General features: G+C 36.7%; 1 protein-coding gene across 2 annotated transcripts in view; it reads right to left on the bottom strand.

The window, feature by feature from the left end:
• Window positions 1–26,054, bottom strand: part of LOC127873866 (autophagy-related protein 2 homolog A-like) — a 123,170-nt gene that overhangs the window by 86,694 nt on the left and 10,422 nt on the right. Inside the window, exons 5-13 of one of the 2 annotated variants that reach the window (XM_052417929.1) lie at window positions 24,364–24,553; window positions 22,693–22,863; window positions 21,866–21,962; window positions 20,220–20,378; window positions 17,673–17,714; window positions 14,284–14,403; window positions 13,456–13,494; window positions 12,264–12,528; window positions 8,389–8,539 (exon numbers count right to left, since the gene is read on the bottom strand). In XM_052417929.1, coding sequence (XP_052273889.1) covers window positions 8,389–8,539; window positions 12,264–12,528; window positions 13,456–13,494; window positions 14,284–14,403; window positions 17,673–17,714; window positions 20,220–20,378; window positions 21,866–21,962; window positions 22,693–22,863; window positions 24,364–24,553 — 1,234 coding nt within the window. The remainder of the gene's footprint in view (window positions 1–8,388; window positions 8,540–12,263; window positions 12,529–13,455; window positions 13,495–14,283; window positions 14,404–17,672; window positions 17,715–20,219; window positions 20,379–21,865; window positions 21,963–22,692; window positions 22,864–24,363; window positions 24,554–26,054) is intronic. The other variant, XM_052417930.1, reaches the window with a different exon arrangement.

The raw sequence follows: 26,054 nt of genomic DNA, 5'->3' as shown, positions 1-26,054 counted from the left end.
GGAAATTCTACATTTAAGTGTTGTTGCTTTTAGAAGGTTCCTACAAGTTCCAGGGTTATGACTTAAACCTTTACCACTTAGATACTTATTTTGACGCATTTGTAGTCCCTTAAAAAATTACATTTAATTAAAAACCTTTCTTACTTAATTCAAGTTTTACAAGCTTCATTTAAACCCTAACATACTGATGAGCAGCAAACAGCATAAAACCTGAACAGACTGCAAAAATGGCTATGTGCAAACAGCATAAAACCAGAACAGCCTGAAAGTAACTCGCAAACTGTTCAGGGTTTATGCTGTTTGCTGCTCACCAGTAAAAGGGTTGGAATAAAGCCTTTAACTTTGAATTTAGTTAAAAAGGTCTTTAACTAAATTTAACTTTCTAAGGGACTGCAAATGCATGAAAATACAATATGTATCTAATTGGAAAAAGGGTTAATTAATGTTAACAATAGACACCAAGTATCCACACCATTGCAATGAGTACCAGTAATTGCTCAGATATCTGGTGTAGCAAATGACTACTCAAATTAACATGCATAGTCACAACATTCTATAATCAAATGATAATTGTCTTCTTGCAAAAGGCAGGATCCATTTCCATAAACATTCCTTGAAAATATTTCAAGCATACTTTGCATACCGATGGGTCGCTATGATTTTAATTGAGATACACGGTTCTGGTAATATGTGTACACTGAACATAACGTGTGCATATTTAGATAAATATCATATGTTAATCCATCAATGAAGTTATTTATTTTGAATGTACATAAGACTTAAAACTCATATATCAATTAAACACAGCTTATTTGCTTCCAAACTTATTCAGTATTACTAATATGTCCAAAAAAAGAAGACCAACAATGACCTGTTGTGTACCAATCAAGAAAACTAATTGAGTCTTGTAAAATCTTCCTGTTTATCATTGCAAGAGAATACAAAACAAACATGATGTACAATGTATAAAAAGAAGTAATGTTCTGAACTAATGAAAATTTAATGGAGATTAGGCAATACATCTGACCTCTAGAAGTTTTACAAGGTTAAATATAGCCAAATAAAGAAAATTTATCCGACTCCTAGCATCAATGTTATTCACAGGATTGCAGCCATTTTCTTACTCTGCCAAGTTATATTTGGGCTTATTGTTCTAAGCAGGTTTAATGATTATTGGACAAACAACTAGAGTTCACAAGATTTTGCTTTAAGATCACCTAGTGACTTGGTTTTTGACCCCATGTGACCCAGTTTCTATGACGACTTAGATATCATCGGGAAATATGTTCTAACCAAGTTTCATGATGATTGGGCCATACATATGGCTTCTAGTTTTAAATTGTTTAATAGGGTAAGGTTGACGATATATGCCAGAAAACACACAGCAAAAAAAAATAGACAAAAGGTGATCACAATACATCACCATGAGGACAATTTATGATCAATTGAGAGAAAAAAAATCTATGACCTATATCGTTATAATGAAAGCTGCACTGATGTGAAATACATAATTATAATAAGGATGATGTTTTTTTCTGGGTTATATGAGTTAATTTGTTTCAGTTGCTTTAACATTTGATGTTTCTCGGACATAAAATGTAAATGCAACTTTGAAAGTAACAAGCAGGTAAAATTAGAAAAACTCTTGATTCCAACATAAGTGTGATGAACATTTGTTCAACATTATATTGATCGTTATGTGTAGACCTGAACTAAGGTCAACAGCTTGCCTACAGGTAAACACTAACAATGAAAGGATTGATGTATTGTCATCTCTGCGCCATGTCAATGTACTCTTACAACTTGACAACAGTAAAACATAATGTAAAACCTTCAGGTTAAGGCTAAAACATCATTCACATCCTCACAATCAGGATGTGCACATTAAGGGTTTAAGTTCACTTTACATACATTTGCATTTGTATACAATGAGAAATATGTAATGACACTGATATCAGATTAGCTTTGCACCATACTTTTAATGTGACCACAAAATATTTTAACATAAACATCAGTTTTTGTCCTTTTATCTGGAAAGATGTTATAAATAAATTAAAATAATCAAAACTGTGCTATGTTAAAGCTTAAGTTGTTAAATTAGGAAAAATTACGAAAACAAGGTTGGTTTTACAGTTTGACAATACCTATAAATTCTATTGTTCAGTTACGTCTCTAAATAGGAGTATCACTGTACACATATTGGTACAAGGAAACTAACTATCTTCCTAAACTTAATCTAACAGAATGACCACATTGTGTCGCCAACGATTTTGATAGCAAAAAAACACAATACTTGAATTATGAGTACAGAAAATTACAAAACATAAACATTCTTTTCCAAACCTCCTAATTCATTATTATTAATTGAACATTTCAAGACAACCAAATCACATTGACAAATAAATATGTTTGGTAATGCATTTTCCAAAAGTTGGTTGACCCAGATGTATGTTCCTTTTACTCTTGCATGACCAAAAATATCAACAAGTGACGCACTCCTATAAGAAAGTGTGTTTTTATGAACCATTTGCCAAATACCACACGTCATTATATCAGCTGATATTGTAAACAAGTGGTAAAAAAAAAGTGTTTAGGAATATCTAAAATATGATACACCATATAACTTATCTTAAATGTAATATACGCCCTTAAACACACAAAGTTTACCATGCAATGTCATGTTTAACATTTATCATACTGGCCATATAAAAGTGAACATTCTGTATAAGCATCTTGTAAACCCGCTACATTTGTGTTAACACATTGTCAATTATGAGAAATATGAATGACAATATATGTACTTGGGCATATTGTGTATGCAAGTACAATATTCAGTTTGAAATCCTCAAGTGCATAAACAAAAGTCCATTTAGAGCTGTCTGGGGGACATTTTTTGTACTTGTCAGATTCAAACTCAGCTTAACCCTTTACCACTTAAATATGTATTTTGATGCATTTGTAGTCCCTTAGAAAGTTATATTTAATTTAAGACCTTTCTTACTAGATCAAAGTTTTAAAGGTGTCAGTTCCAACCCTTCGATACTGATGAGCAGCAAACAGCATAATACCTGAACAGACTGCGAGTTACTCCCAGGCTGTACTGGTTATATGCTGGTTGCAAAAGCCATTTTTACTTCGCTTCTTATGAGGAAAAGAGTTACGAAATGTCAAGGTAAGCATTCTGACCAGAATTCATCAAGATCAAGTCATAAATGTTTTTCATATAGTGGTAACAAGGTTTTTCTAAGATTTTACCTTAATTTCAAACTCATGTGATCCAGACTGAATTTTTGCTCAAATATTTCAAGTTTCATAGGTAATTAGTAATACATGTGGCCTCTAATGTGATTAAAAGATATTTTGGGACGCAAATGTACCAGATTATAACTCAGCCTGGGATTTTCCAGATAAATATTCTGACCAAGTTTCATCAAGATTTGAATGCAAATGTGGCATCTAGAGTTGTATACAGTCCAACCCCTACTTCCGGTCACCCCTCATCGCCGGTCATCCCGTGTAGGCGGCCGGTCTGTGCCGCGACCGTCGATAAACACTACATAATGCACCCCTCTTTAGTGGTAACCCCGTTTCTCCGGCCAGCGGCCAGCAATTTTGCATCCCAAATGTTAAATTCCCCCCCCCATATGAGTGGTCACGCGCGAGTAAGTCAGTCATGTACACTGGCAAAATTACACCGACGCAACGGCTAAAAAATGGATACGTACTTCCAGTCTGCGGCTTTGGCTCTGCAGTACTGAAGCATGATGTGTGATAAACATTTTGACAGCCAGTTTGCAAATTGCAATTTATTAGCGGCAGATTATCGGGTTATCGGGTTAAAAGCAACATGCGACCGTTTGATCTTTCTGTTTCCGCACATGCGAATATAATCTATTAGTACTGGAAAAGAGATTCTTAATTTATAATTTATTATTTGTAGCTGTTGAATCATACTATTTCAAGCACACATTTATGACAATTATCAGCTAATTAAAAGTTAAAAAGAACAACGCAACTTTTAACCGAAATCAACTTCTCTACATGTTCTCTGTGCTACAAAGTTTTTATCCAAAAATCAATACACGCACGCATGGGTATGACGTGACATTGTACATTGGTGCATAATTTTCGCGCGCTTTTGTCGGGACAAAGGAAATATATGAGGACTTTTTTGATGCTAGAATTTGTAAATGTCTCGTTAAAATAAATCAATCGGGAGTCTGTTTCGGATTACAAATTATGATTCTCATTTGGGAATTTAACAAAACATTTATATTTGTTTTATATTTACAATGATTTCATTATTAATTTTGATAAAACCATTTACGCGGCGAAATAAATGTTTTTATAATATTATGCATGAAAAGCATTACCAGTAGGATTACACCTGGTGGTTGCTATTATCAGTCTCTTAAGTAAGTGGCCACGATTTTATCGTGGAGAATATCACTGTCGGGACCAATTTGTGCGGTAGGTATTACAAAGACATAAAACTGCAATAAACCAATTAAATTTTCGATTGATTGATAGTGACACGGGAGTTATTCACGCATAACTGATTTACAACTGTTCCCATCTTAAGTGCATTGGGGCCATACAACGCGCATTCTGTAAACAACAAATCATGAGAATGATTGTTTTTTATGGACTTGATTCTGATGAGAATGATATTGATGATGATGATTAGAAAGATGAATATAATATGTTTTTGAATGAAAATGTTGTTTTATAGCTGACTTTAGAAAGGAAGAAATAAAATTATTTTAAGTCTATACATTGTTTAGTACATGTACACATATTTACCATTTTGTTTATACAAAAATTGAACAGTTGGCCATGCATTCATCAACTCTTAGACTCCCTATGACCCAACCCCCTCTTAAAAGGCCACCCCGCTTAAGCAGCCAGTTTGGCCGTTTCCCTTGACTGGCTGCTTAAGAGGGGTTGGACTGTACTTTAAAGCTTAAAATTGACGACTCACAAAGGACTCCGGATATAGGGTGACCTAAATAGCTCACCCTAAGTACTTCATGTTCGGTTAAGCTAAAAACAATTGCCTTAACTTTAAGACCACTTGCCTAATATGCAGCTATAAGTTATAACTACCTATAGGATACCATTGCATTTTATTAAATATTTGATTTCATTGAGTAGAAACCGTTTTCGTTTTTTACTGACATTTTCATTGCTCCCCTCCCCAGCCAAATGCAAGCCAAAGTCAAGTATTAATAATTATGTCATACTCAAGCAATGAAATTAAAAATAAACAATTTTCTCATATGTTAAAGTGCCAGTATTTTGACAAATATCAAACCAAAGTAATGACATTATCACATTGGCCATTTGAATAATAATGCAATTACATTTCAGTAAAATCTGTCAAGCTTTAGTAAAGCTGAGAAATTTGCTAATCCAAATTTATTGGCTGCAATTCAAATGCTGATATAGGGCAAGTAGAGTGGCAAATGTTTTTCTTCTTAAAGTCATGCAATGCACAATAATCCTGTCCACCATTTATTATATAAGTTGTGCTATGTGAAAAGGTGGTTTATGCATGTGCGTTAAGTGTTGTCCCAGATTAGCCTGTGCAGTCCGCACAGGCTAATCATGGACAACACTTTTCACCTAAACTTGATTTTTGCTTACAAGAGACTTTATTTAAACAGAAAATATCATACGAGTGGAAAGTGTTGTCCCTGATTAGCCTATGCGGACTGCACAGGCTTATCTGGGATGGCACTTTAAGCATATGCATTAAACCCCTTTTTCACAGAGCAAGGCCCATATTGTTTCAGAATTGTGAAAATTGAAGATTTAACATGCATTCTTGAAATAACTTGCAATCATGTGAGCATGGGATCTCCACCAAATTATCTTGGGTTTTGTCACAGTGAGTCATTGGTTTTCATGCAGGTTATAAGCGTGTCTTAATGTATGATAAATTAAGACATGCTTATATAATCAAATGAAAATCTATGACTCATAGAGACAAAAACCAACAAATATACTCTATCTTGAAGTGTCTTGTCCGAATCAATGCGGATTTGGTAAAAGTAAAATGACTTCTGATTGATGTGCAAATGAAAACTAGGAGAAGCCTAGTAAGAGTAAGAAATGATTTACACTTCAGTGAAAACTAAGCTTGCGAGTGCGACCAGGATAGATGTCTATAAATACCTCTGACTTTATATGGGAAATAAGTCTATGAATACCAGTGACTTTATACAGTATACAGTATAGGGAAATACAAATCGCAAGTGCACAACTTCATATCATATGTATTATTCAAAGAAAGTTTGAATTTTGTAAGGTCAAAAGTAATCACGAACTTCTTAGACAAATTTTTCTATTAGTGAATTTTTTTTTTGCTTTATATTCTACAGCCTGTGCCTTTTTTCTATTGGGGAAAATAGCATGATAAAGCATGAAATTTGGAAAAATTAAACATTTTAATATAATTATAAATAACAATATTTCATTTTTCATAACTGCATATTTAATTGCATTATTTAATTAATAATGACAAGTGCTATGGTATTATACAGCTGTATAATAAACACAATAAACTAATGAGTAAGTTTATTGAAAAGATTGGAACCTTTTTTGGAAAATTCTGTTAAGATTTTTGGCAAAAAATTTTAGTTTTTGCAATTTGGAAACAGCCTGTAAGAGGCTGTAATTTTGGGCAAAATAATCACTGTTTCTAAGGACAGACAGACATATGTACAGATGTCCATGGTGATTCCAGTACATCCCCTGTACTTTGTCAGGGGGACAGGTTAGAACAATTTTAACTGTACACATCAGCAATCTCGAAAGTTACATCAAAGATCTTCTTAGAAAATATTATCTTTATGCAGACTTACTAAACATTATAATAACTATTATTATTAATATTAACTATTTGAATCGTGTTCTGAGAAAACTGGGCTTATTGCATGTGCGTAAAGTGTCGTCCCAGATTAGCCTGTACGGACAGGGACGACACTTTCTGCTTTTAAGGTATTTTTAGTTTCAAGGAAGTCCCTCTTTACCAAAAATCACGTTTAGGCAGAAAGTGTCGTCCCTGATTAGCCTGTGCCGACTGCACAGGCTAATCTGGGATGACACTTTATGCACATGCATTCAACCCAGTTTTCTCAGAATAAGGCTCATTTTCTTAACATGTCACACTTGTTGTGGGTACAGTGGCAATGTATTGATACAGAAACTAACCATATTATAATAAAAGCCTGCAAATTCAATATTAATCTCCTTCACAATATGAACAAAATCATTTTTAGAAAATATTTAACACAATATAAACCCATGAAATACTATACACCAATATATCGACTAAATTTGTTGGTGATGATGTGATACTGTGCCAGTCCTCAGGAAAACATTAATTGTCTCCCTTTCCAGAAATAACAAAATATCTTTATAAAACTGAAAACAAACAATTTTCTTCATGTTGTATGTTATGAGTATATTTTGCATAAAGCAAGAGATCCAAATCGCTTTAGGTCTCTCACCTGAGAACTAATCAGTTTTAAGCAGCTCGAGTGATTTTTGTATAGATAATGTGACTTCTGATATTGCTTTTAGTTTTAAACCTATTTATTTTAGCTCGATTGCATCAAAATCCTGGTGCCTATTGTAAGGCTATTGAGTTTCCTGGGCCTAGTACCAATACTTGGTGTCTTTGGGGGAGATTTAAAGAACGCTTTCACAGTGAGGATCGAACCAGTGCCCTCCTGGTGGCTAGGCGGAGACAATATCCATTTCATCACGGCGACCTTACAACCATGTGACTTAAAAAGGGTTCACAAAGTTTCATAAAAAAGGGTCAATAAGGCAGGGCAAGTTATTAACTCTGCGGAGGTTTCATTGGACAAAGGGTCTTACCGAAATTCATGAAGATTGGGCAGTAAATGTAGCCTCTATAGTGTACAGAAGCTTTTTCTTTAACTTCACTTTATGACCTAGTCATTGACTCCACTTGACCCATTTTTGAACTTGGCTTAGATATCATTGAGATAAATGTTCTGACGAAGCATCATGAAGATATGGCAGTAAATGTGTTCTCTAGAGTCTTCTTAAGTTTTTCCTTTATTTTAACTAGCGACTTGTTATTTACCCCATAATACCCAGTTTCAACTAGGCTGAAATATCACTTGCTTAAATGTTATTAACAAGTTTTAGGAAGCATTGTCATAACTGTTCTATCCACATTTTCTCATGGGTGTGTCATCTGCCCTGTTGAATTTTTGAGCACCTGTCAGATATTGAAACATCACTTAAAACTTTAGCATTCTTAAAACGGGATAGTGATCGTTCTTATAGTGACTTAGGCATAATTGACTTGGCCATTCTGACCTTAACCTTCAGGACTTCACTTAGACTGACCTCACTGTACTGCGGCTGTGTGTTCACACCTCTGCCAGGGTAGAGGGTCTCTACAAGCTCTGCCACACCCACTGTCAGCTGCAGGGTCGTGCTGACCTGCCTCATTGCTGACCTCTGATTGCACTCGAGGGTCAGGGGCCGACCCAGTAACCTTCAAACAGCAAAGGGTCACAGTCAATTAAATATAAATAACATCTTGACAATCTTCAAACAACATAAGTATTGATTATAACATAAATAATTTATAAATAATATAAGAGCGCCATGATGGCCTTAAAGTGCTAAACTGAATTTACAGTAAACAAAACTATTGAATACATGACCTAGTGATCTTGTTTTTAAACGTCCAGACCCAGATTCAGAACGACCTTGACTTTGTTCAAATAGACATTCTGAACAAGTTTTATCATGAAAAAGTAAAAAATGTGGTTCATGAGTGGTTACAAGATTTTTTTTAAAGATCTGACCAAGTAACCTAGTTTTTGGATGCACCAAAAACAGATTTCAAGTGATATTATGGGCATCTTACAGTTTATAGGTGTCTATTGCAACCATTGTTTATTTTTGGTGTTTTCACTTCATATACACTTATATTTGATAATGCAGCATCAACATACTAAAACAATATCCCAGAAAGAGAAAAATTATGCATTTGAATATCAACCATTCTTTCGTTTTGACAACTGACGACAGAAATGATTTGATTTACGATGTGAATCTAAATCTACTTTTAGTGCAGATTCGTTCATACGACACAAAGACACTATTTTGTTTTACGGATCATTTCGGCTTAGAAGACTGGGTCAGTCACGTAAAATATCGAATATAATATATTTTTCATAAACAACTGGTAGCAAGATGAGTTGCAGATAATTGGTCAGTAACCACATTTTGACTAACTCTTTTGACCTGCTTTTCAGCTCAATTCTACAATAAAAAATGCATATAATATCAATTTTCAGCTTGCCCAGAAATATTCTGTCCAAGTTTCATCAAGATTGAGTCATAAATGTGGCCCCTAGAGTGGTAAGATTTTTAAAAGATATAATATGTTCTCCTATTTTTTGTGACCCAGATATGGACTCGGGCTAGATATTGTAAATATTTTAAAAGTTATTTAAGAGTGACCTTTCCACAGATTTTGGCATACAATGAAGTTTGTCAATCAATGCTTTAAATTTGATATACTGTGAAACCATTATTAATCGTCAGGCATTAATTTTCATAAATTTCGTCAGTCGACCGATCGGCGAATTTAAGATCCTAACGAACAATCATGCTCTATGTTTGAACAAAAACAAACACTAAGTTGAACAATATTTTAAAACTTTACCGTAGACATGAGGCATTAAATTCCAACATAATCCATGCACACATTCACTGCTGTTTCGTAATCAAGATTAATCCGGTTTTGACACAAAGGGATGTAGATTACACAAGGTACTTAACTGACACGTTACACTTCTTTAAAACGCGTGTTCAGTACAGCTGTATCGAATGCGTTGACTTCGTTTATGTAGAATGGTAATGAATTAGCGCTAATTGTTTATAACTTTATTACCCATTAGGTGCATTGTGTTATTCAGGGGTGTTGCATATTAGCCATCACACAGTGAATGCCGATGAAAGACAATAAACCAAATGAAAAGATGACGATGTGTGATCAACATGTATTTATCACAAATAAATAAAGATTACTTTAATTGCTGTTTGTTGTTTGATTGTTTGCGTTTAACCACACTTATTACTATTTTATATGTATCAATTTATTTATTTTTAAATTATTGACATTATTGATTTATATACCGGTAGTTTACTTTTTAAGAACAAACACACACATAGTTTATAATTTTAATGTTGATATCAGAATAAAAAAGCATTTTATTTGAAAAAAAAACACTTAACAATCTGGAACCTCTTTCGTATAACACAAACAGTTTTTAAACGGTATTGACAGCATTTTAATAAAATTGTTATCAGTATGGCAATTATTATAATAGAATAAGACTAATTGGCAATTGGCTTCGTTGATACAAACACTCGTTAACGGTTATTCGATCCCACTAGTCCGCTAATCATAACAATGAACGTGTGAATGGCATATATTATGAGGGTCCATTACTGTCCCTTGATAACAAAAGACTAGTTAATTGGCATGTGACAAACAGGCCCCACCTCCTGCCGTGATTCTCAAGTGTGTTCCCGCATTCGTACCACGATTTTTCGCAACTGCGATTGATCGCGAATATGTATTACACACAAATCGGATATTGACTGACGCATTTTTTTTAATTTCAAAATAGAAATCGGCGAATTTAAGTGCTGACGAAATCGTCATTTTTATAAAAATGACGAAATTTTGTGCTGTCGAAAATAAATGGTTTCACAGTATGTAAACATTTAAACTAAATAGCTCCAGTAAAAAAAACACAAGATTACAATTAAAGAAACAAGTATCGTTGGAAACGATGGATGCTCCCCGATGATGCGCTTTGTCAATATTTGTGTTAATAACCACCTAAAAAATTATATAATTAGCCTTGGTGACCTTGACCTTGAACCCAGTGACCTCAAACCTCATCAAAAGGTAGAGGTCCATGCAAGGTACCTACATGCCAAATATGAAAAAGATCGGTAAAGTAGTGAAGGCCCTATGAGAAACTGTAACAAAAGCGTGATGGAAAATCTATTATTAGCCTCTATGACCTTGACCTTGAACCCAGTGACCTCAAACCTCATCAAAAGGTAGAGGTCCATGCAAGGTACCTACATGCTAAATATGAAAGAGATCGGTAAAGTATTGAAGGCGCTATGAGAAACGGTAACAAAAGTGTGACGGAAAGAAGTAAGGAGGGAAGGAAGGAAGGAAGGAAGGAAGGAAGGAAGGAAGGAAGGGAAGGGAGGGAGGGAGGGAGGGAGGGAGGGAGGGAGGGAGGGAGGGAGGGAGGGAGGGAGGGAGGAGGAGGGACGGAGGACGGAGGGAGGAGGGACGGAGGGGAGGGAGGTAGGGAGGGAGGGAGGGAAGGAGGGAAGGAAAGAAGGAAGGAAGGCAAGAAAGGGAGGGAGGAGGAGGGAGGGAGGAGGGAGGGAGGGAGGGAGGGAGGGAGGGAGGGAGGGAGGAGGGAGGAGGGAGGGAGGGAGGGAGGGAGGGAGGAGGGAGGGAGGGAGGAGGGAGGGAGGGACGGAGGGAGGGAGGAGGGAGGGAGGGAGGGAGGGAGGGTGGGAGGAGGAGGGAGGGACGGAGGGAGGGACGGAGGGAGGGACGGAGGGAGGGACGGAGGGAGGGACGGAGGGAGGGACGGAGGGAGGACGGAGGAGGAAGGAAGGAAGGAAGGAAGGAAGGAAGGAAGGAAGGAAGGAAGGAAGGAAGGAAGGAAGGAAGGAAGGAAGGAAGGAAGGAAGGAAGGAAGGAAGGAAGGAAGGAAGGAAGGAAGGAAGGAAGGAAGGAAGGAAGGAAGGAAGGAAGGAAGGAAGGAAGGAAGGAAGGAAGGAAGGAAGGAAGGAAGGAAGGAAGGAAGGAAGGAAGGAAGGAAAACTGGCAACTATATGCTCTCCAAATTATTCAACCGTTTTGTGTTTGTAAAACTTAATAATTTTCAGGTTTGTAAATCGTCAAAAGATGCATACAATAAATATTTAAGAATGGTAAATGTTCAGTATTACTGTTTCCTTGCAAATATCATAACTACAACGAAATTGTGCATATCTGAAACAATTTTTTGTCAATTCTGTCAAGTTATCAAAATGTGAAAAGGTCCATTTACAAGACTACATAAATCTTGTGACCCCAGGGTGTGGCAAATTTAAAACAAATAGGCATAATTAATAAATCCCAATGATGGCTGCCAGTACAAAATAAATAAATTTAAAATCACCTCAGATGATCTTGTGTCAGCAGCCCCGACATCTGCTGGCAAATGTCCTTCAGTTGAGTCATCCCAGCAGCTGTAACCCCTCCCACCCTCTGGAAGAACTGTCCCGCAGCAGCCTTCATCATCTCCAGGGGGGTCATGTTGGGGAGGTCAGGGGTCACAGAGGGGTTGGAATGCAGCACTGACACAGAGAAGAAGGCTACCCTGATCCGGTAGTGGCTCAACTCGGCACTTGGGTCTTCACGGAACTTGGAGGACCCACCCTGATCTGTGCACAGTATTGCAGTAATAATCACATGGTCACAAGTAACACGTTTCAGCCATTTATTGAACTCAATATAATATATATATATATATTATATGTACATTATATAAGCAATCCTCATTATATATTACATATATATATATATTAAGAGGTATATATTTGTTGACCAATCAGTTCAAAATAATTGGAGCTAATTTTGATAAATGTTAAAACCATATGTCCTACTTCTGTAAAAAAATAATATACATAAAGTGATTAATCTCAGATTCTTCTATTTTACCAATTGGTAACATGTATGCCAATAAACTCCAATTAAATTTAATCAAGCTTTACTTCTTGTTTTTCAAGGGGCCTTTTCACAGATTTTGGCACGTATTGAAGATGGTCATTAAATGCTTTATAATGATAAATGTAAACATTGGATCTAATAAGCTCCAGTAAAAAATCAAGAATTAAATTAAAAAAAGAAAAAAAGTAAACCTAAACAGGGCTCGAACCACTGACCCCTTAAGTCCTGGAGTAAAAAGTCTACCAGTTAGACCACGCAGCCATCCGTCCTCATACAATGATGGGTTTATTTCATACTTTATATAAGAAATCCTCGTAGTTTCACAAAATATAACGACAACAACAGAACTCTCCAAATTATTAAACCATTTCGCTTTGCTATGCTTTATAATTTTCATGTTTTTAAATTGTCAAAAGATGCATATAATTGCTATTTTAGAGCATGGTAAATGTTCAGTATTACTGTTTCCTCACAAATATCATAACTAAAACGAAAATATGCGAATTTGAAACACCTTTTTTTATTTTGTCAATTTACCAAAACGTGAAAAGGCCCCTTTCAACGCAACACCGAAAAAAGCTTTTAACTTGAAGGAATGAAAAACAATATACATGAAAATGAAGATATGCAATAGTTTTTACCTCTTGGTCCTCTACTGTTTTGTCTTGGAAGACTTGTGCCTGCAAGGAATAACAACAAATCTTATTTACAAAAGGAAGTATAAGCACAATTAATCAGTAATGTCCACAAAAAAAGAAGACTTTAATATGACACATTGTTGCAAATATCTCTTACAATATATCAAAACCTTTCAATACAATATTGGTTATGATAATAAAATAACACAGTATTAAACCTCTGAACATTGCAATTTCAAAAGAGATATTTAAAGTTTTCAATTTTAAAATTCTTTTTGAACCCCTTGACCTTATTAATCAACAGATCAATTATTTTGACATAAGTTCACCAAGGATCATTTCTGTAAAGTTTTAAGAAAATCTGCCTTGCGATTCTAGAAATGTCCTTCAAAAGGATCACAGACAGATACACACAAACACGGCGGTAGACAAAACTGTACCCCAATAACTAACCATAGGCACATGCTCAGATAAGCTAAAAAGTGGGTGTAAGAGAGACAACACAAGAGTTTGCAGGTAAGCAAAAGCACTGATACACAAATCATTTGGGTCCCGCTCTGTGAAAAGGAGGTTTGATGCATGTGCGTAGTGTCATCCCAAATTAGCCTGTGGAGTCCGCACAGGCTAATCAGGGACTCACTTTCTCCCTAAACTGGATTTTTGCCAAGAAGCACTTTTCTTTATACGAAAATAATAAAAAATGCGGAAAGTGTCATCCCTGATTAGCCTGTGTGGACTGCACAGGCTAATCTGGGGTGACACTTTAGGCACATTAAACCCCCTTTTCACAGAGCTCGGCCCTTTTAAAAGTGGTTTACGTCTGTGTGAGACCTGATGGTGCGGTGCTGCTTGTGCGGGTACTGGTGGCACTGTAGTTGCTAGAGAAGGAGGACTCCATGTCACTGCCGGGGCCCGGCCCAGCCATAGAGTGGAACCGATCATCTTCCTCACCTGAATACACAGAAGTGCAGGGAACCAGCTTCATACATGATGAGTCATCTTTACTTAACTAACATCAAAGCAAGTTCATGGTTCAACAAGCAGAACAAGAAACGGTCGGAGACGGGTGATGCTCCCCAACGTTTTTGTCACAATATTGCACTATATATTCAGATAAAAGGAAACGTCTTGAGGGCACAGTAGTTGGGGGAACAAGAATTTTTTTATAGAAAATTGTAAAGGGCTATAACTCTGTGAAAAATCATCCAACCAGAACCCGCTGATAATCTCCTCTTGGTAGTGAAGCTTCCCATAAAGTTTCATTGAATTCCGGTCATTAGTTGCTGAGAAAGAGCCGGGACAAGAATTGCACTATATGTACAGTTAATAAAAAATTTCAAAGGGCCATAACTCTGTTAAAAATCATCCGACCAGAACCGGCTGATAATATGCACATCTCCTCTTGGTAGTGAAGCTACCCATAAAGTTTCATTGAATTCCGGTCATTAATTGCTGAGAAATAGCCCGGCCAAAAATTGTGCATGGACGGACAGACACACACACGGACAGACGAAGCGGCAACTATATGCTCCCCCAAAATTTTTTGGGGGGGGCATAAAAACATACTCAAGACATTATAAATACATTTTAATGAAGATCAATACAATGAGTAATGTACTTGTTAAATAGAGAAGGTACTTACTGAATGCACCATACAAATTTATAACATATTAATCATAATCAATTTATTTATTTAAAGGAGTTAACACATTTTCTCATAAAACAAATGTATATCAATACCCATTTAATTCCAGAGAAAAAAAACAAACACACATAATAGCCATGAAATAATCATCTGAGTTTTCCAATTGTCTCAGACTTGCCCACGTTACATTTTTCACCCAAACTGGACCCAGATTTAAACATATCATTTATTTTGTCAAGATAAACATTGTTACCAACTTTGTGTTTTAAATATCTTCTCTACAACAGTAATATCAATAATAAATCTGTGTGCTAAGAAACAATTACAGTAAACAAGAGCTGTCAGAGGACAGAGCGCGCGACTATTCGAGTGCTTGACAGTATAATGTAAGCCATCATGGAGGGGGGGGGGGGGGGGGTTATAATGTGGGTGTGTGATCATTTTATAGATGATCTTTCAAAAATAAGAAAACAAAATTATTTTTTTTGGGGAAGGGGTTAGGGAGGGGGGGGATGAGGGGGGTATAATGTGTGGGTGTGTGATCATTTAATAGATGATATTTCAAAAATAAGAAAAACAAGATGTGTTTGTGAAACACAATGTCCCCCTATATGATGTTTGACCTTGAAGGATGACCTTGACCTTGTGAAGGATGACCTTGACCTTTCACCACTCAAAAGGTGCAGCTCCATGAGATACACATGCATGCCAAATATCAAGTTGCTATCTTCAATATTGCAAAAGTATTCATAAAATAAGAGCTTTGGGCCACATATATTTGACCTCTGACCTTGAAGGATGACCTTGACCTTGACCTTTTACCACTCAAAATGTGCAGCTCCATGAGATGCACATGCATGCCAAATATCAAGTTGCTATCTTCAATATTGCAAAAGTATTTATAAAATAAGCCATTTGGGCCACATATATTTGACCTCTGACCTTGAAGGATGACCTTGACCTTGACCTTTCACCACTCAAAATGTGCAGCTCCATGAGATACACATGCATGCCAAATATCAAGTTGCTATCTTCAATATTGCAAAAGAATTCATAAAATGAGCAATTTTGGCCACATATATTTGACCTCTGACCTTGAAGGATGACCTTGACCTTGACCTTTCACCACTCAAAATGTGCAGCTTCATGAGATACACATGCATGCCAAATATGAAGTTGCTATCTTCAATATAGCAAAAGTTATTGCAAAATGTTAAAGTTGGCGCAAACAGACCAACGTACAGACCAACGTACAGACCAACAGACAGGGCAAAAAACAATATGTCCCCCACTACTATAGTGGGGGACATAAAAAAAATAAAAAAAATTTGGGGGGGGGGTTAGGGGGGAGAGGGGGGGGTATAATGTGGGTGTGTGATCATTTAATAGATGATCTTTCAAAAATAAGAAAAAAATATTTTTTTTTTGGGGGGGGGGGGGGTAGGGGGGTTCTTGGGGGGGGGGGGGGGCGTGGGGGATGGTATGTCAGGTAAGTGTTGTTTTGTCAAACTTTAACATAGATTTATCAATAATATGCATATTCTAAGTATAAAAGGGGCCATAATTCTGTCAAAATGCTTGATACACTTGTCGCTCTTGTTTATAAGTTGGGGTCATGATGGTAAACAAGTATGCAAAATATGAAAGCAATATGTCAAGGGACACAGGAAATATTTGGGGTAGTACGCAAACTTCAACATAGATTTATCAATAATATGCATATTCTAAGTAAAGAAGGGGCCATAATTCTGTCAAAATGCTTGATACAGTTGTCTGCTCTTGTTTATAAGTTGGGGTCATGATGGTAAACAAGTATGCAAAATATGAAAGCAATATGTCAAGGGACATTTGAAATATTTGGGGTAGTACGCAAACTTTAACATTTGCACGCTTACGCAAACGCCAACGCCTAACGGCAACACCGACGCCGGGGTGAGTAGGATAGCTCCACTATATATATTTCATATATAACAGTCGAGCTAAAAATTGCAATAAGTATTCAACCAATAGGGTTTGATTGTCCTAACGGTTATCTATATTGCCATTATCAGTGGCATATGTACAATGCTTCAATTTTTGGCAGAGCACCTGAAACTCCATGCAGGATTTTATACTCATGGAGGCATATTTTGTACACTCTCGAGGAAAAATATAAGACGTTTCGTGGATAAGAACAAACAATATCAGAATTTGTTTCACATGTGTAAAAAATTGAACAGCTGAATAAAAACCATACCTGTATAAGAACTGAAGCAGATTATATAAACCTAGAAAGTACCAGGCCTGCAACTTTCAAGACATAAAGCAATGGTAAACATTACCACAAGCAGTAAACTGGTAAGTTTGGTAAGTTCAATAGCTCAAATTCTCAGAATAATAATCCTTGATCTCAAGCAATCATACAAATAAATCAGGCTTGCTTGTTTGAGTCATAGAGAAGGAACATACAGAAGAGGTATAAACACCATGTTGAGTTAAGAGAACATTCAAGAGACAATAACAATAGGGAAAGATGTATTATTTAATTAGCAGGTAAGAGGCTTGAAAATAACTGATGTAGAACTTAATTCTTTACCAGTGGGAATTTCAACATGTCTAGTCAACATGTAGTTTGAATCTGAAAATGGTTACATGACAACTAAAACGACTTTTTAATGACATATTTCTGGAAAATAATAATAATTCTTTAAATTATAAATTTTGTATCGTATACCACAGATAATTGTTACAATGACACACAGCTGTTACAACATAAAGGTAGCAACTAATAATAAACAAAATGGTATATAATGTTGATCGCAGAGATCATAACAAATTGATTTGATCTTTAAGTCATTATTTGACAATTTTGTTTCCTAAAATGTAATTATATAAGTAATCTGTTGTTATAACTGTTTGCAGTGGCAGAATGTTAATTGCAGCAAAGGAAAGCTTTTGTTTTGGTAGCTGGGTTATGATTGTTTTGCTTTGCCACAGTGGTGATACTAACCTAGCAATGAGAACTCTTGTACACTCTCCAGGTTGTTAACACTACAATGTGTGTGTGTTGTTATGCTACTGGGTCATATCTAGCAATGAGTACTCTTGTACACTCTCCAGGTTGTTAACACTACAAGGTGTGTGTGTTGTTATGCTACTGGGTCATACCTAGCAATCAGTACTCTTCTACACTCTCCAGGTTGTTAACACTACAAGGTGTGTGTGTTGTTATGCTACTGGGTCATACCTAGCAATGAGTACTCTTGTACACTCTCCAGGTTGTTAACACTACAATGTGTGTGTGTTGCTATGCTACTGGGTCATACCTAGCAATGAGAACTCTTGTACACTCTCTAGGTTGTTAACACTACAATGTGTGTGTGTTGTTATGCTACTGGGTCATACCTAGCAATGAGTACTCCCGTACACTCTCCAGGTTGTTAACACTACAAGGTGTGTGTGTTGTTATGCTACTGGGTCATACCTAGCAATGAGTACTCCCGTACACTCTCCAGGTTGTTAACACTAAAATGTGTGTGTGTTGCTATGCTACTGGGTCATACCTAGCAATGAGTACTCTTGTACACTCTCCAGGTTGTTAACACTACAAGGTGTGTGTGTTGTTATGCTACTGGGTCATACCTAGAAATCAGTACTCTTCTACACTCTCCAGGTTGTTAACACTACAAGGTGTGTGTGTTGTTATGCTACTGGGTCATACCTAGCAATGAGTACTCTTGTACACTCTCCAGGTTGTTAACACTACACGGTGTGTGTGTTGTTATGCTACTGGGTCATACCTAGCAATCAGTACTCTTCTACACTCTCCAGGTTGTTAACACTACAATGTGTGTGTGTTGTTATGCTACTGGGTCATACCTAGCAATGAGTACTCTTGTACACTCTCCAGGTTGTTAACACTACAATGTGTGTGTGTTGCTATGCTACTGGGTCATACCTAGCAATGAGTACTCTTGTACACTCTCCAAGTTGTTAACACTACAATGTGTGTGTGTTGTTATGCTTCTGGGTCATACCTAGCAATCAGTACTCCCGTACACTCTCCAGGTTGTTAACACTACAATGTGTGTGTGTTGTTATGCTACTGGGTCATACCTAGCAATGAGTACTCTTGTACACTCTCCAGGTTGTTAACACTACAATGTGTGTGTGTTGCCAGCTACTGGGTCATACCTAGCAATGAGTACTCTTGTACACTCTCCAGGTTGTTAACACTACAATGTGTGTGTGTTGCTATGCTACTGGGTCATACCTAGCAATGAGTACTCTTGTACACTCTCCAAGTTGTTAACACTACAATGTGTGTGTGTTGTTATGCTACTGGGTCATGCCTAGCAATCAGTACTCTTGTACACTCTCCAGGTTGTTAACACTACAATGTGTGTGTGTTGTTATGCTACTGGGTCATACCTAGCAATCAGTACTCTTGTACACTCTCCAGGTTGTTAACACTACAATGTGTGTGTGTTGCTATGCTACTGGGTCATACCTAGCAATGAGAACTCTTGTACACTCTCCAGGTTGTCAACACTACAAAGTGTGTGTGTTGTTATGCTACTGGGTCATGCCTAGCAATGAGAACTCTTGTACACTCTCCAGGTTGTCAACACTACAAAGTGTGTATGTTGTTATGCTTCTGGATCATGCCTAGCAATGAGAACTCTTGTACACTCTCCAAGTTGTTAACACTACAATGTGTGTGTGTTGCTATGCTTCTGGGTCATACCTAGAAATGAGTACTCCTGTACACTCTTCAGGCTGTTAACACTACAATGTGTGTGTGTGTTGTTATGCTTCTGGGTCATACCTAGCAATGAGTTCTCCTGTAAACTGTCCAGGGGGCCGTTTCATAAACGATCGTACGACAATTTTAACTTATGAGAGAATTTTGTAATCTTAATAAGTAGACGAACTAGCTCGCCATGCTCAAATATATACGGCGCTTGAAATGCCAATGTAATTAATTAATTACTGAAAATTTATAATCATATGATATGGACTTGAGCAATTATGTATCTTCGAAAAATGTATTGTATCGTAAATATGAACTACGATGTTTATTGAAACAGTCCCCTGGTTGTTAACACTATAGTGTGTGTGTTGCTATGCTACTGGGTCATACCTAGAAGTGAGTACTCTTGTAAACTTGCCAGGTTGTTGCTTTGAATGCGACCAGACTGCAGCTGATGCTGAAGGTCACACTGCACTCTGTCAAGGTCATCAGCTTTCATGGGTCTGTTCTGAACATTAGACCGACCTCTTGCTTTCTCATTGGCTGGGTCTGAAGAGTGAAATCAAATAGAACAAGGCTGAAGCAATTGTTGAGATAGGACTGAAACGTTACAATACTTAAGAGTTCCTATTCTATTTATTATACAACTTTTTCCAACATTCTCATCATCCAAGCGCAAAAAGTTTTCTTATTAGGGATGCCATCAAATACCAAAATCAGTATTGGAATATTCTCATTTTAATATATAGACTATTTTAATAATGATTAACTTTGTACTATCTGGCTTAGGAGACACAGATTTTTTTTTATAAAAATCAAACATCGCCGCTTATGTATCAACATCTTTTTTTGTTTAGCTATTTATTATCCTAACAAATTAATATGTTCAACAATTCAATTTTTTGAAGACTAAATTCCATAAGCATGAAAGACATTAATATACTACTTAATCCACACACACATCCTTTGTTTAGTTTTGCAATCCAGATGAATCCAGATGAATCCAGATACAGTATGTCTGATAATTCACAAAGAGGAGAACATAGCATTGTGTACTTAGGTGACACTTGTTATTACCTTTAAAACACTAACCCATTCAAGCTGTAGCCATGCCTTAAACTTTGATTAAGTAAAAAAGTAAGGATAAGTTCTAATTGTACCTGTAATGCCTAATTTGTGCACTTAGTTTTTCAGGGAAGTTGTATTTGAAACAGCCAATACTCTGCTATTTAAATTACATCAGAACATTTTCAAATACACACACCGCATATTTTTGTAAGCCACTACAACGCTCAAAATCAACGAAAATTTCGTAAAGTATTTCGTAAAATAAAGTTAAACAATTAAAAATCAGTGTTCCTTATGGCAATTGCTGAAATTTCAACACCAGATGTGGTCTGGTAAAAAATATGTTTGTAGAAACAAAATGCTTTTTTTATTATTGTTTTGCATATTTACTTCCATTTTAATTTCCCACAACGATATCTATTCATACGGAACACGAATACTAACATGCTACCATTTTAGTGTTTGTGCGTGGTATGAATAGATATAATCACGAAAAATTAAAATGGAATTAATTGTGTCACAAATAAATAAAAACAAGCATTTTGTATCTACAAAAATCTACGTAATCATACCACATCTAGCGTTGAAATTGTGGCCATTGCTATAAGGAACACTGATTGTTTAGGTGCTAATTTTATTTAACGAAATACTTTACAAATTTGTTGTTGATTTTGAGCGTTATAGAGGCTTTAATGAAATTGTTTTTATCCTAAGGTTTATATGTATGAATTGGGAATGACATATTACCATATATTATCATATGCATGACCACAAAATAGCAAAATAAGAACTGAACTCACAACTAAGTATTTTGATAATGTAGCTTTGTGGTTTGAATCCAGTCATCAGCGGCATATAAGTGACAGCCTATTACAATAAATTCAAATCATATTACAGTCAGGTAGAAGAACAGCAATGTGTTCTTTTATTACAGTATACTTAGAATAATTATTTAAGTTTCCAAGTACCTGAGGTGGTTAGGGTAGAGAGAAGTTCCATCAGCCCATGCAGCTGGCGTGGACAGAGCAATACATGTACACCCCCAAACTGGCAATTGATCTCCAACTGAAAGCCAAACACTAACATGTCATATGGGGAAAAAAATGGGAATCGGTCTTTAATCCCTCCCCTTACAAAAACAAATACATCTCCGATACTGCATTATGTTTACAAGCAGATCAGATGGAATATACCCACTGCTTTAAAGCAGCTAAATTGATAACTCAGTTGTATTATCAATAGTTTCTCTCCATATATTACTGTCTATTTGTAATCATAGCAATAAAAGCTATATGTATACACATTCTTAGAACATTCAAGTTGATTTGAATTAGATACCACTCTACAATATGCATATTATATACTTACTTTAAATTAGCATGTAACAGTAAACAGTACCGTTATATATATACATGTTCAAAATAGCTGTTTATTTTGAGTTGCCAATTCTTTTACTTTTAATTGTAAATTTATATTGCTAAAAATTATATATGTATATGCCTGTATGCGATTGACCACTGTTGACTACATTGTGTGTTATATGTATGTGTACCTATGGGCTTCAATCCTAATGTATTCTGGGATAAAACCTTAAACCTATGCTTTACAACAAACATATAGCAATTAGACAACACATTTGTAAACAGCACAATAACATGGCTAGTGTGAATATTCAAATGAGATACAAAATTATAGTAAATCCACTTCAACTACATTATAAACCGTTAAAACAAATATAGTGACTGCCATAGGCCAATTATTCCCTAACTTGATGCACACAACTAGGGCAACTCACCTTGGGTCCGTGCAGCGCGTCATTCTGCTTGAGTTTCAGCCTGATCTCCTGGCGACCTGTAACTATGGCAACCTGGTTGGGCTCAGGAAGAGCCGGGGGATGGTCAGCGTCTGACTTGGACATTGACTGGTACTCCCCACTGGCAGGCATGCTCCGGGCTGACAGGAACATCTGAAACCAAGATGATATGCAGAATCATGAAAAGTGTAATCATTTTCACATCACCAAGCTATTGTCTCACCTGTGTCACTTTGACAGTGCAATCCCACATTTATGTGGGTTTTTTTCTCACCATGAAATTGCATTTTCAAGTTCTATTCCCATCAGTGTGTCTTTAATGTCACCTACATGTGCAGCTTTAATGTCTACTATGTGGCTTTAATTTCACATATGGGTGTTTAACCCTTATCCACTTAAATAAGTATTTTGACGCTTTTGTAGTCGATAAGAAAGTAACATTAAATGTAAGACCTTTCTTACTATATTCAAGTTTTAAAGGCTTCATCTCCAATCCTTAGATACTGATGAGCAGCAAACAGCATCAAACCTGAACAGACTGCGTGTTACACGCAGGCTGTTCTGGTTTTATGCGGCTTACACAAGCCATGTTCACTATGCCTCTGTGTAGGAAAGGTTTAATCTAACCTATGTGTTTAATTTCAAACATGTGTGTTTAATTTGATCTGTGCGGATCTAACTTGTCTCCTGTAGTTTTAACTTCACCTGTGTGAGTTGAATCTAACATGTGAGGATTTAAACTCACTTGTGTTTGTTTATTCTTACCAGTTTATTCTAAACCGTATGTGTTAAATCAAACTGGCATTTGTTCAATCTTGCCTGTGTGCATTTTCACCTGTGTGTGTTTATTTTCACCTGTGTGTGCTGATTTTCACCAGTGTGTGCTTATTTTCACCTGTGTGTGCTCATTTTCACCATAGTGTGCTCATTTTCACCTGTGTGTGCTTATTTTCACCAGTGTGTGCTCATTTTTACCAGTGTGTGCTCATTTTCACCTGTTAGTGCTTATTTTCACCAGTGTGTGCTCATTTTTACCAGTGTGTGCTTATTTTCACCAGTGTGTGCTTATTTTCATCAGTGTGTGCTCATTTTGACCAGTGTGTGCATTTTTTTTACCAGTGTGTGCTTATTGTTACCTGTTTGGGTTCTGTGCGTGTTCAATTTTACTTGCTTGAGTTTAATAGAATGAGTGTGTCTTTTTTTCTAAGCTCTTAGGTTATTCTTACCTGTGCAGTTTATTTCTCACCAGTATGGTACTATTCTCACCTGGGTGAGTTTATTCTCACCTCTGTGTTTTAAATCTCACCAGTGTTTTTTCTCACCTTTCATGTTTTTTCCCTGTGTGGATTCAATCCATCAGTCTGCGTTAAATCGAATCTTTGTGGGTGTATTCTCACCTGTGTGAGTGTGTTCTCATCTGTGTGGGTGTATACTTATCTGTGTGGGTATATTCTCACATTTGTGGGTGTATTCTCATCTGTGTGGGTGTATTTTCAACTGTGTGGGTGTGTTCTCACTTGTAATGGTGTATTTTCACCTGTGTGTGTGTATTCTCACCTGTATGGGTGTATTCCCCCCTGTGTGGGTGTATTCTCACCTGTGTTCATTCTCCCCTGAGTTTGTATATTCTCACCTGTGTTTGTATATTCTCACCTGTGTGGGTGATCCCCACAAGCTGCTACAGGACCTGCTGGGTGACTGTTGTGCCCCAATCTCATCATAATACAGCTGGACACCCTCTAGATGCAGGTTCTTGAGCACAAATGCAGCAGGTTCAAAGGAGGCATTGTCATCTACTGACGTCCCATCACTAGTTGTGGCCATCTCATCAAAGTACTCAATCCTGAAAATAATTTATAGTTACACTACTGTAGTCTTTCTATATACTTAGCTAAACGCTTCCATCTATAAAGAATGCAAAGTGCTTTGTTGAGAGTACCAAGTGTGCACATGTTAAGCTCTAAATCTTCAATGATTCATAACATACTTTTATTAACAAAACATGTAGTAAAGTTAAACCTTTGTATTAAAGTCATAATGTGTTCAAAATAACTTACGAGATATCAGTAGTTCAACATAAGTACTGTAATGAAGACGTTTTAGAAGTACATGTTTAATGTACAACAACAAATATTAAACAACAATTTTACTGATTACTGATTTCATTAAACCCAATCCTTAACAAATGAAATTTTTGAAAAGCTTGCAATACATTGCAATAGTTGGAAACAAAAAAAGCAATGCTTTAATTTAACAATTTAACTTGCTCAACTTAACTTTCTCAAATGTTAAAATTAGAAACTTACATTTCTTGCAAAAAAAAGCATACCTTCTAATCCTCACTTTTAAAGCCACACCTCTTCAAGCATACCTTCTGATCCTCACTTCTAGAGCCACACCCCTTCAAGCATAACTTCTGATCCTCCCTTTTAAAGCAGCGCCCCTTTCAAGCACACCTTTTGATCCTCACTTCTAAAGCCACGACCCCTTCAAGCACACCTTCTGATCTTCACTTCAAGAGCCACACCCCTTTCAAGCATACCTTCTGATCCTCACTTCTAGAGCCACACCCCTTTCAAGCATACCTTCTGATCCTCACTTCTTAGCAACACCCATTTCAAAAATACCCTCTGATCCTCACTTCTAAAGCCATACCCCTTTCAAGCATACATTCTGATCCTCACTTCTAAAGTCACGCCCCTTTCAAGCACAACTTCTGATCTTCACTTCTTAAGCCATGCCCGTTTCAAGCACACCTTCAGATCCTCACTTCTAGAGCCACACCCCTTCAAGCATTCCTTCTGATCCTCACCTCTAAAGCCATGCGCCTTTCAAGCATACCTTCTGATCTTCACTTCTAGAGCCACACCCATTTCAAGCATACATTCTGATCCTCACTTCTGAAGCCATGCCCCTTTCAAGCATACTTTCTGATCCTCACTTCTAAACCCAGCCCCTTTCAATCACACCTTCTGATACTCACTTTTAAAGCCACACCCCTTTCAAGCATCCTTTCTGATCTTCACTTCTAGAGCCACACCCCTTTCAAGAATACTTTCTGATCCTCACCGTTAAAAGCCACATTCTTTATAAGCATACCTTCTAATCCTCACTTCTAAAGCCACATCCCTTTCAAGCATACCTTCTGATCCTCACTTCTAGAGCCACACCCCTTTCAAACATACTTTCTGAGCCTCACTTCTGAAGCCACACCCCTTTAAAGCATACCTTCTGATCCTCACTTCTAAAGCCACACCTCTTTCAAGCCTACATTCTGATCTTCACTTCTAAAGCCACACCCCTTTCAAGCATACCTTCTGATCTTCACTTTTAAAGCCACACCT

This window comes from Dreissena polymorpha, chromosome 3 (assembly GCF_020536995.1).
Source record: "Dreissena polymorpha isolate Duluth1 chromosome 3, UMN_Dpol_1.0, whole genome shotgun sequence".
NCBI lineage: Eukaryota > Metazoa > Mollusca > Bivalvia > Myida > Dreissenidae > Dreissena > Dreissena polymorpha.
The sequence above is the reverse complement of the archived record's forward strand: the minus strand, read 5'-3'. Positions and strand labels throughout refer to the sequence as shown.